The 11,538-nt window shown below is 42.2% G+C and overlaps 1 protein-coding gene across 1 annotated transcript; it reads left to right on the forward strand.

Moving 5' to 3' along the window:
- The first annotated feature begins 1,354 nt into the window (after positions 1 to 1,354).
- Positions 1,355 to 8,607, forward strand: LOC144711905 (uncharacterized). Its single transcript, XM_078586042.1, has 6 exons — positions 1,355 to 1,502; positions 2,350 to 2,421; positions 3,608 to 3,724; positions 4,426 to 4,460; positions 8,220 to 8,320; positions 8,419 to 8,607. The coding sequence occupies exons 1-6, from the start codon at positions 1,384 to 1,386 to the stop codon at positions 8,503 to 8,505; spliced, it is 531 nt and encodes a 176-aa protein (XP_078442168.1). The 5' UTR covers positions 1,355 to 1,383; the 3' UTR covers positions 8,506 to 8,607.
- The last annotated feature ends 2,931 nt before the right edge of the window (positions 8,608 to 11,538 follow it).

Genomic DNA, 11,538 nt, shown 5'->3' on the forward strand with positions numbered 1-11,538 from the left:
GTGGAGCGCCGATCACGTAAAGATAGAGACATCCTTCGGCCCCAACAAATTGAGGACCCACGCAGAACCATTCCGGGACACCCCACCTAGAGCAGGACGTGCCGTCCAAGATCACTGTCCTCAGAGAACAACGAACGGACCACGCTCCCGCTGTAGGACGTCGACGACGTCCGTCTTGCATCAGCTGGACAGCAATGGCAACAGGAACTGATAGAATGACCAAGACGAATCAGTCGGTCATCAGTTGGAAGGCCATGGTGTAGGAGTCTCCAGATGAAAAAGGAGACACGAGTAAGGATCGCTGGATGCCAGATGCGGCGTCCCCAGTGCTGGATGGGGGCTTTCTCATGGAAATGCTCCCAGGAATAACTGCATGAGTACGCTCCATCGAGCGTGAGCGTCCAAATGGCGCGATCGGGATTGGACCCGATTGGAGTACTCAAGACCTGGGATAACGTGGGGGGGGGGAAGGCCATGCTGCTCACACATGTGTTACGTGTTGCCCATAAGCAGTTGGGCCACTATGAGCCGCACTCTATGTGGTACGAAGTGGGGATGGCTAGCGAAGGGCTCATCAGCCTGCCAAGTATCAAACCAGGCGCTTATCTCACCTCGGCTAATATGCCAGCGCGTGACCTTGGCAATCTCAAGCCAGTGTCGTAGCCATGTCCGCCATCTCCAATGGCCTCGGATATCCATCTCTCGTCAAGCCCACTTGCCATACTTGGCGGAGATAAAATTGCCCAATGGCGAGTGTGTGGTGCGCATACGCCATACGAGCTTCTTCTGAAGCATGTCCTGGACGTCCGTGAGGCATTTGATCCCTAGACCCCCCTCGGCTGTCGGCCGACATGCTTTTGCCCAAGAAACCCAATGATGGCGACTCTCTCCCTCAAGGTGACCGGACCATAAGAAACGTGCGCAATCCTTAGACCAATTTTAGTTATCGCTCATCATATTATACTAATTGATTGCATCAATTTCAAAAATATGTTGAACCTTTTACTAAAAAAATTAAGATATAATACTAAAATTTCCTTTAGAAAGACATTTTTGAAAATTCACGTCTGTCTAATATCTATAAACAGATACATATAAAGATTTATGTAGGTATTTTGAAAGTTATAAAGCTATAACTAAGATACATACCAAGATATATAAAGTTTAAAAATCATGTCTACCCAATACCTAATATCTATAAATTACTAGAATATCAAGATTCCAAGAAAATCAAATGGATTATCTAAAAGAATAGAATATCCAAGAGAGTGTACAATTTTAGTTAAAGATTAATAATAATAAAAATAGGATAATCTATATATAGGCAAGTGACAGTATATGATATAAAGTAAGATCGAAGAGGAAGAAAGAGCAGGAGAAGCCATGGTAGGTTCTGGAGGGCAGAAGCTAATGCAGTTGCTTCCTCATCTGGTGAAGACCGCCGGAAGTAGGGCTTCTTCTCCGGCTGCTAATCTTCCCAATCGGACTCTCCCTTCTTTGAGGTGATGCACAAATTCATCCAAATATCCTTGTTTTTCGTTTGATTTTGCTTATTTTTTGATGATATTGAGTATTCAGCTCCTCCTACGATTGTTTCTAAGTTTTTCTGTAGATTTTTTTTGTTTTTTTGATGATATTGAGTATTCAACTCCTCCTACGATTGTTTCTAATTTTTTTCCGCCGATTTTTTTATGTTTTTTGGATGATCTCTAGTATTCAACCCCCCTACGATTGTTTCCAAAATTTCCCGTTTATTTTTTCGATGATCTTGAGAGTATTCAGCCTCCCTACGATTGTTTCCAAAAATTTCCGTTGATTTTTTTATTCTGTCTAATTTTTTCCGCAGAATTTATATGTTTTTTATGATCTCGAATATTGAGCTCCCCCTAACGATTTTTTCTTAAATTTTCGTCAGAATTTGCTTGTTTTTTGATGATCATAGGTATTCACCTCCCGCTAACGATTGTTTCTAACATTTTCGTAGAATTTGTTTGTTTTTTATGATCTTGAATATTCAGCTCCCCCAAACGATTGTTTCTATAATTTTCCGTAGAATTTGCTTGTTATTGATGATCTTGAGTATTCGCTGCCCCCGAACGATTGTTTCTAATATATTCCGTAGAATTAGCTTGTTTTTTGATGTTCTTGAGTATTCAATGGGCGCTGAATACTCAAGAACCATTGTTTATAATTCGTCTGTAGAAATTTTTTTTTTTAATGGTCTTGAGTATTCACCTCCCCCAACGATGGCTTCTAATTTTATCCGTAGAATTTGTTTGTTTCTTGATGATCTTGAGTATTCAGCTCCCCCGACGATTGTTTCTGAATTTTTAGGGGGGCATGATGCAGGCGGGCGTTTTCGCTTTATGACCAGATAAATCTCATCGACAGCGTTCCGGAAGACCAGCTACGATTCCAGAAGTGAGAGAATTTTCCAGCAACTTGACCTTTTGGGCCTCTATGGTCATCTCATAATTATTAAACGGTTCCTGTTTTTTCCCAAAGTTCTTATTTTAAAAATTGCCCCTTGTGTCATTATGAGGCGACACATAATCACGGAAGTTGCTGCATGCGAAAATCGTTTGTCACCATTACCTATTGATTAATCGATAATTCATGGAGATATAAATCCCCGTAGATTTGATGATTCTGATTGAGTGGTGGCAATGGGTGGTGAAATTAAGATTCAGAGAAATGGTAGAACGTTCCTTTTAGAGTTAATAGTTATGGCCCTCAGATGGAACAGGAATGGGAGGGTAATTTCAACATGCCTTTTCCCCCGGTACTTAATCAAAATTTCAGATTTTTAGTTTGCAGGCGATGGTTTACTCGTGGTGATTGAATTTTGTTTTGACGGAAGCAGATTTTTGATAAATAGTTTTTTTTTTTTGAAAACATATGAGGTGGTCACCCAAACAAATCGGTAACCACCTGATTTGATAAATAGTTTATGAAAACATATATTGCTAAAAATAGAGAGTAGTTCAGAACCGGAAATATTGGGGAAACAAGATGGAGTCAGACAGCTGAGAATAATTATTACCTCACCAATCATAGTTTCCTGAAAATTAATGCTAGACTTCACTGAGGTGTTTCGTTCTGTAGTCTGTCCTCTAGTTTTGTATGTAAAAGAATGTTAAATCGTCATCGGGAGGTTCACCGATTCATCGGGTGTTCATCCCTAGTTATAGTTCAAAAAAAAAAAAGAATGTTAAATCGTCAGATTTGACAACTACATTATCGAAAACGTCAATTTTTTCATAGCTTGGTTATTTTTTTCTAAATTGTAATGGGCCAAAAATGCCATGCAGTTGCGTATCACATCACGAAGTCACCGGAGAATATATTATTGTAATGCTCGTTACTAATGGTTACAAGACATCATGTTTCATCGTAATACTTGTCAAAATTTACACCGCTATCAACATTTTTCTCACTAGCTCACACTGTGGTGACAAGAACTGTAAATTATTTTGACAATCTATTAATTATTTTTCGAATGATAATTTCGTAGATTCTGAAATCATGCTACTAGTTATTAGATAAGAACTTTTATTCATCATTCTGTGGTTTCTTATTTTCCTTTCTGAATTGACTATATTTCTAGGTACACTGACACTGGATTCACTGTTAATGGCATAGACTATGAAGGCAGCCTGCTTATAGTTGGTAATGTCGTGACATCTTGGTCCCCCAAGAGCTTTTCTGAGATAACATCTGCGAGGTACTTCTAATTCTTTGACAGTACCGATTCTAATCTTGAGAGCTTTTCACTTTTCGCTGATAACATTTAAGAATCATGTGTTTCTGGCATGCTCACCCTAAAACCGTCAAATATCTTTCCATTCTGTATTGAAACTCTATTATGAATAGGCACTAAATCCTGTCTTTAATTCTGAATGATCTTAGCCTTTTTTTGAGTATGTTTTGAAACTCTGCACCATTCCATCACAGTACTTGTTAGTCAGATTGTTAATTTGTTCTTTCATTGAGGGAATTCTTGAAAGTTTTCTATTTCCACCTTTGTAACATGCATCACGAAATGTATATTGTCAAGCTAAATTCAAGTCTAAATTCAAGTGTAATGTATTGTTAATTTATCACGCGTCCATGTTAACTTAACCATAATTTGAGGGTATGTGACCGTAATAGGCGAGCAAACCTGTTTTTGCTCTCTCGGTGAGAGCTGTGCGACTTACCTCAACGTGAGGACAGTTTTCCTGAATTAAAAGCCACTTGCACATCTACTTCTTGTCCTATGGCTCTAATTTAAGTATCGTATGATTATGTAGATTTTTTTCTTTCTGTTTCTTGTTCGTCGATTTATGATGAAGGATCATTTTTTTGAATGAATTATGATGAAGAATCATAAGGTCAAATGTTCAGCAAGACTAAGCTGGTTAATGCCATTTTTAAATCGTGCAGTCTATCTATGCTCAAACTGATACGCCCTGTACCAGGTACGTTCCTGTTGACATAGCTTGGCCTAACCGTCTATGAGATTTACATTCCCTGTGAACCATAACACTCATGGGAGTTTTTTGTTTCAGAGCTTCGGTTGATTATTTTCATTCTGATTTAAAATGAAGAATTGAGGAGAACATCTTCCTTATTCATGGTGGATGGCGTTCCGCAAGTTATGAAATTGATCTTTGGATGGTACTTGTAAAAAAGGGTTTGCGGATGAGTAACTGATACGATCCTTGATCTAGGCTCGTATCGGAAGGAGGGTAGAGGATGAGGTGAGGTAGAAATTCCCGGGGTAGGGAGGTGAAACGGGAAGGATCAGAGAGGAGGCCGAGCAGAGGGGGTAGGGATCGGCCGGGGACGAGCCGCCTGAAGACGCGGTAGGTAGAGACGATCACGAGGGGAGGGGATCGTTGAGGGAGAGAGAAAGACCAGAATCAGACGAGAAGAGGGAAGACAAGAAGATCTTACTTCAATCAACTTCTTCTTGGCTGCCCTCCTAAAGGGAGGGCATCCCTATTTAAAGGAAATACAGCAATCTCTAAAAGACTGAAATGCCCCTGTGGGCTAATGACAAAGGCACTTCTACTATGTAAAGAAATCATTGACCCAAAACAAAACAAACATACAGAGGATATAAGAATGAGGGGAAATTTTTTACATTGTCGAACTCTCTACCTCAAGTTTGGTATGCATATCTGTCATGCACTTCTTGGACACAAATTTTAGAATCGCTGGACAAGGAATCCCCCACTGCAAAGATGTCAGCAATTTGATCTGCTGGGGGAGCAAACACCGAGCTTACTATGGCTTTTTCTATCGTTTTCTTAACAAAGTGGGCTGAGTTTCTAATTATCTATCCTGTGTTGCTGAATCCTCTCAGGTTGACAAGCCATTTGGTGTGTGTTGGATTCAAATCCTTACCAACTGTGCTAAAAGCTATAGCTGATAGCAAGGTTGCTACTTTTCATCTTTAAGCAGGGTGTTGTTCTTCAACACTCTCCCACAACACCTGCCACTGGCTTATTTATGGCCCTAGTATGCAGTGTGTGGCTTCTGGGATTTGAACCTGCATCCTGGCTTGATACCATGTAGGGAAATATTGCTTCAGCTAGAAGTGAGAGGAGCGAGATGCTCTGTATAGCAGCTCAAGATAATGAGGCCCCCAATTGTGAAGCGATCATGGAGTAGCTCTGAGGAGCTTTGTGGAGGAAAGAGCATGAAAAAGATGGTGTTTCTCCATGGACGAGAGCCCTAGTTTTTATACAGCAAGATAGGGTCCACTTGCCGGCAAATTTAGGATCGATTTTGGAGCAGGAACAAGAAATTCAGATTCAGATGATAAGAAGTATGGTTACAAAGACAGAAAAGGATATAGACACGATATACAAACTTGTAGGGTAAAATAGCAACAAAAGAAATAGTGCTCTGGCGAGAGTGTGGCTTCTGCATCAATGGTTCAGTCATTCATCCATCATTCTTAATTGCATTTCCTGTTATATTTAAGTATACACATTAAGATTCCCAAACTTTTGATGTGCGTTAACTATTTAAATACCTGCATGTCTCCCATCTAGCTTATGCTGACGTTTGGGGCCTATATTTAATTTACCGCTTGCCTGGATCTGACATGATTATTTGTGTTATGAGCATTTACATAATCTATATGTTGATCAGTTAATCCTTTCATCGACTCTAGAGAAAGAATAATCATTTTTTTGGCATCTAATTGTTCATAATAATAACAATTTATAGTTATCCTCTCCCGGTTCCCAGTACTCATTGCTTACTCTCTTGAGCAACTCTTCAACACTGTTATTATCATCACCCTTGTCATAATCGGGAATATAATCGGCCTCTTGTCCCTCTCGAAGTTTGTCCTCTAGAATGATCGTCCAGTAACCAAAATCATCATGGCCAAAGTGCCCATCCCGAGCACAATTCACTGTAGGTGACCATTCGTTGAAATCTGCCAGAGATTTGAAGGCTTGATGAGACGCTTCCTCTGGAAAGGCACTGGTATCGACCAGAGTCGAGGGCTCGCACTGGTTGCATGGGATGCCGTATGCAGGCCCATCAAACATGGCAGACTAGGAGTATTGCATATCCAAAGCATGAATATAGCATTATTAGCAAAGTGAGTGACAAGGATCATGCAACCAAGGGATGACCTCACCATACAGATTTTGGGAGAAAAGTATGGTCGGGGATTGAACTGGGATAAGAAAATAGCCCCAATCAAGGGGGCGTCCGCATTCTGGCAAGGCCTTAGATAAATCTTCCCCAAGGTCCGGGAGTTCTATTCTGTCCGACTAGACGATGGCTCCCTCTTTAAATTCTGGACAGACCCCTGGTCGTAACATGGCCCCTTGCGAGAAGCATTCCCTCGGCTATTTGCACTCGCGCAATGCCTCGAGGCTACAGGAGTTGAATGCTGGGACAGTACCTGGAATCCGAGGATTGAAGGTGCCTTGTCAGACCAACGACTAACTGATTTCTTGGGCTTGCAACAAGCTCTAAATCAGATCCGACCTATCCCGGGGGAATCAGATGGTTGGGATTGGACAAGAGCTCCTTTCTCAGTGGGGAAAGCCTATGCATGGATCCAATAGGACAAGGAGGAAGACAAAAATATGATCCAGGCGAGTAGAACCATCTGGCATCTTTAGGTTCCGCTTAAGGTCAAGATTTTTGGGTGGCTTTTGCTACGAAAGAGACTGATGACCCGCGTCTTTCTCAAGAGGATGTATCCAGATGCCCCGACAGTATGCGTGTTGTGCACGAGAGACGACGAGGATTGCAATCATTTATTTTTTGGATGCCCTTTGGCACGTGCAGTTTGGGCCACCCAAACACAGTTGGCGGTGAACGCGTTATCAGAGGAGGCCTTTTGGGAGTCCATGCAGAGGACCGGTCCCAAATGTAGAGAAGTGGGGGCCTGAGCGCTGACAGTACTCTGGGGAGTCTGGCTACGCAGAAATGAGGTGATCTTCCAAGGAGGGAAGGCCTCTACAAACGGGCTCACCCATGAGATAGAAGGTCTCATAGCATCATGGTTTTCCTCGTGACGGGGATGGAGAGGGAAGAGGAAAATGTATACATGTAATAGATCCCTAGGGCTCGAACCATGTACTTGTCAGGTGGTTACCAATTTGTTCAGGTGACCGCCTCCTATGTTTTTCAAAAAAAAAATGATTTAAGTTTTTTTTCTTATTATAACAATAGTGACTTTAAGACAGTAGCAGCCAGGCCACATTGCAACAAGATTGGACGTACCTTTATCCGTCTTTTTTGTTGTTTGTGCTCGGTTCTTTTAAGGATCCATGAGCTTTATTTACTCCATAAATTGATTTCACATTCTATGCAGAAAACTAGAGAACCATGTTTGAGTTTTAATTCAACTGTTTGGTTACCACCCCTCTATGACGCTTGAGTTTATGCTGGAGTAATATGGGCAGTTTGTGTTTTTTTTTGGGATTTCACCTCACGAAAATAATTTACCCCGACAACAAGATTCCCAAATTGGTGTGCAAAACCTCTGTAACACGAGATGCCGCAAGGATGAGTTCTGCTCCATTATAGGGTTTAGCATTTAGGGTTTGCATTCTACTTATGTTCTTCCCTCATCTCTGAATGGCAATCTCGTCGTTCTCTTATTTCTTCTATTTCAGATATTATAAACATTTTGGGAACTCATATTTGAACGATGAGTCACCGAATGCACCTAATTATTATTTTTTCTTCTACTTCAGAGATTTTAATTTTAGGTTGTGGGAGGCATATCCAACCAGTCAGCCCTGATCTTCTTCAGTTCATCCGGTCTGCTGGAATGAAGTTGGAAACTATTGACTCGGTGGGTTAAAAAGAAATGCTCATCTCATGTATTTTCCAAATTATTGTTCTCAATTATACTTTTTTTTTAAAGCAGCTTCCCTTTTTCTCCATTGGCAGAGAAATGCGGTCTCGACATATAATATCCTGAACGAAGAAGGAAGGGTGGTTGCAGCTGCAGTCCTCCCCTATGGAGTTACTTCCTAATTAAGCATTATACCGGCTTATAATCCTCATCTTTTTTTCCGAATGTCAGTCGTAAATAAACGTTATACTTCGTTTATTTTAATATCTTCCATTTGTTAACCACCTCCGTCGTTGTTCGATGAAACCACTGCAAATTTAATCTGATCATCTTAGCAGTGACCTGGAAATAGGGTTTGAAGATCTGATTGGATCACGCAGATCTAGAACTGAAGATTAGGTCAATGGTACGCTTTTTGATTTATAGTTCTTACTGAAGATTCACTTTATTCATACTTCTTTGCAGTACTCCTTTGTGGAGGGAAATACAAGTGATTCTACCTGCAGGTTAACTGCATGGATGAAGACACGACGAAGATTCCGTCCCAGGATGAATGATTCTACCTGTCCAGGTTCTTCGGACGTTGGATGGGATGGAAGTCCATACCGAGACGGTTTTTTTCATCCCGGAACGAAAAAATCATCCTATCTGAATGCGCTGGATGGCGGACCGAGACGAATGGACAAAATATAGCATTTTTGGGGGAATTCTCTTTTCGGAGAGAGAAAAAATAGGAAGTGAGGGAAAAAGATGGAAGTTTGAGAGAGAAGAAGATAGGCAGGGAGAGTGATAAAAGTTTGAGATGGAATATACAAAAAGAGAGTGAGGTGGAGGTTTTAGAGAGAAGAAGATAAGCAGAGAGAGAGAGAGATATTGAGGTTCTGTCCAAGAGTGACGACGGAGCAGAAAGCTACGGCCGCCAAGAGCGAGAGCCCCTTTAGATAAACAAATTCAAATTTACAATCCCAAATTTTTTACATTTCGGATTTTGTGGATTTTGCGCGGCGTGAGGATGCTCCAGGCAAGACGAAACAAGGAAGAAAACCCATTTTATATTTTTTATATATTAATATACATTTTTCTAAGTTTTTTAGGGAATTACGGAGGAGAGAGAATGCAAAGGGCCATATGTACAATTATTTCTGAGCTGCGTCCGTTTGCAAATTGTCATTGCAAGGCCACATGGCTACATTCAACGTCCGAGACCTTTGGACGGATGGTTTTTTCCTCCCATGGGACAAAAACTGTCCCGTCCGGTGGTCCCCGGGACAAATTTGGACGGGACGATTTTTCCGTCCCGGAACAAAAAACTTGTCCCGTCCGCGTCCCTGCACTATAGTGAGGATGCTCGAGGCGGGATGAAATAAGGACGGGACAGTTTCCAGATGGGACGGTTTTGTAGGACAAGGACGATAATCGTCCCAAAATTCTCTATCATCCCCTCCCAGATGATCATGCAATTTAGCTGCAGGGTCTTGACTGGATCAGTTGATTTGATCAGATCAATCTATTTTATGGACCAGAAGAGAGTTAGATAGATAGAGCGTGAGAGGGGACCAGATAAAATAACATATTTTTATGGCCACAAATAGATATAATTTTCTATGCCAAGGAGGCTTTTAGAAAAGCAGCCTTTCTAGTTGACTTTTGATGTAGGATGGATGACAGATGACGGTTACATACTGGTGGGACATAGGACAGATGACGGAAATCTTGTCACTGCACCACCGCACCTAAGGTTATCCACCTGGTCAAATAATCATTAGTCATCCTCCGTCATCCATGCCGTCATTTGTGACAGATGACTGATGAATCAATCGTCCCTTTCAGTCATCCATCAATCAATTGCTCCGGATTACAGCCGGCGACAAACTCGGACGGAATGGATGCCGGTCCATCATCCGTCCAACGTAATGGATGACGGTTACGTACTTCATTTCGTAGCAATGTAGGACGAATGATAGATGACAGTGGATAGAAATGCCGCTGCCACCTTTGGTAATCCACCAGACTAAATTGTCATCTCTCGTCCATCGCCTGGGACAGATGACTGTTGACTTGAAACCAATCGCTCTAGACGACGACGGATGACAAACTGGGACAGAGCGGATGTTGATCCGTCATCCACCCAACAACCCCACTCCATTTGATATGATCCTAGCCTGGGATCATTTCGTAAAGGGCTGGCCCTGGCAGAATAGACAACGCCAAGGGGGATGAGGGGGGCAAAGAAGCACCAGAGTGCGTATCACCTGATGGAATGGGACTCAAAGAGTGGACTTTGTCGAGAGAGAGAGAGAGAGAGAGAGAGAGAGAGAGAGAGAGAGAGAGAGAGAGAGAGAGAGAGAGAGAGAGAGAGAGAGAGAGAGAGAGAGAGAGACGAAGCACTAACTTGTAAATTCATGTCCTGCCCTCCACCGAGGAGCATAGAGCAGGAACGCAGAGGGGACATGTCATAGCGGGACCACCGGGGATGGGACGGTTTTCATCACGTGGGACGAAAAAACCGTCCGTCCGGAGGTCTCGGACGATGGACGGAGGAATCTGGACGAAAAAACCACCCGATTCACATCTGACGGTCGAGATGTAGCCACATGGCCCCGCTATGACATTTTGCATCAAAGTCCCTGCATTTTTACTTGCATGCCAATTGACGCCGCTCAGATTTAAGTGTACATATGTCCCTTTGCATTCTCTCTCCTCCGTATTTTCCTAAAAAATTTAGAAAAATCTATATTAATATATTAAAAATATAAAACGGGTTTTTTTTCGTCCGGGACGAGGGACGGGACGGTTTTTCCCCTGATGAGACAGTTTTTGTACCGTCAGACGAAAATTAGTCCCATCCTTGGTCCTGCACGGAATCCGGACGTCGGACGGGATGAAATTCTTCCCGTCCCGTCCATCGTCCGCGTCCGGGACGATACGGAACTATATACCAAGGAGGGCTACATATTTAAAAGGAAATGCAAGGTGGAAAGACGATAATGCCCCGAGTGGGTTTACTAGAGAGAATTTATCTTAACACCATTTTGTAGGGATGCGACACCGATGATAGATGACCGATGACGGATGACGGAAATGCCGCGGCTATCAGACCTCAGCTCTTGCTCTGCTTCTGCAATGGGGGTGGTGTGAAATGACGAAATTGCCCCGATTGCATAGCAAAAGATGAGCCGCTTATTTTTGTGCGATTCGTCTGAGTTCTTAGCTCT

The sequence above is a fragment of the Wolffia australiana genome, chromosome 14 (genome assembly GCF_029677425.1).
Source record: "Wolffia australiana isolate 7733 chromosome 14, ASM2967742v1".
In the NCBI taxonomy this organism is placed as follows: Eukaryota; Viridiplantae; Streptophyta; class Magnoliopsida; order Alismatales; family Araceae; genus Wolffia; species Wolffia australiana.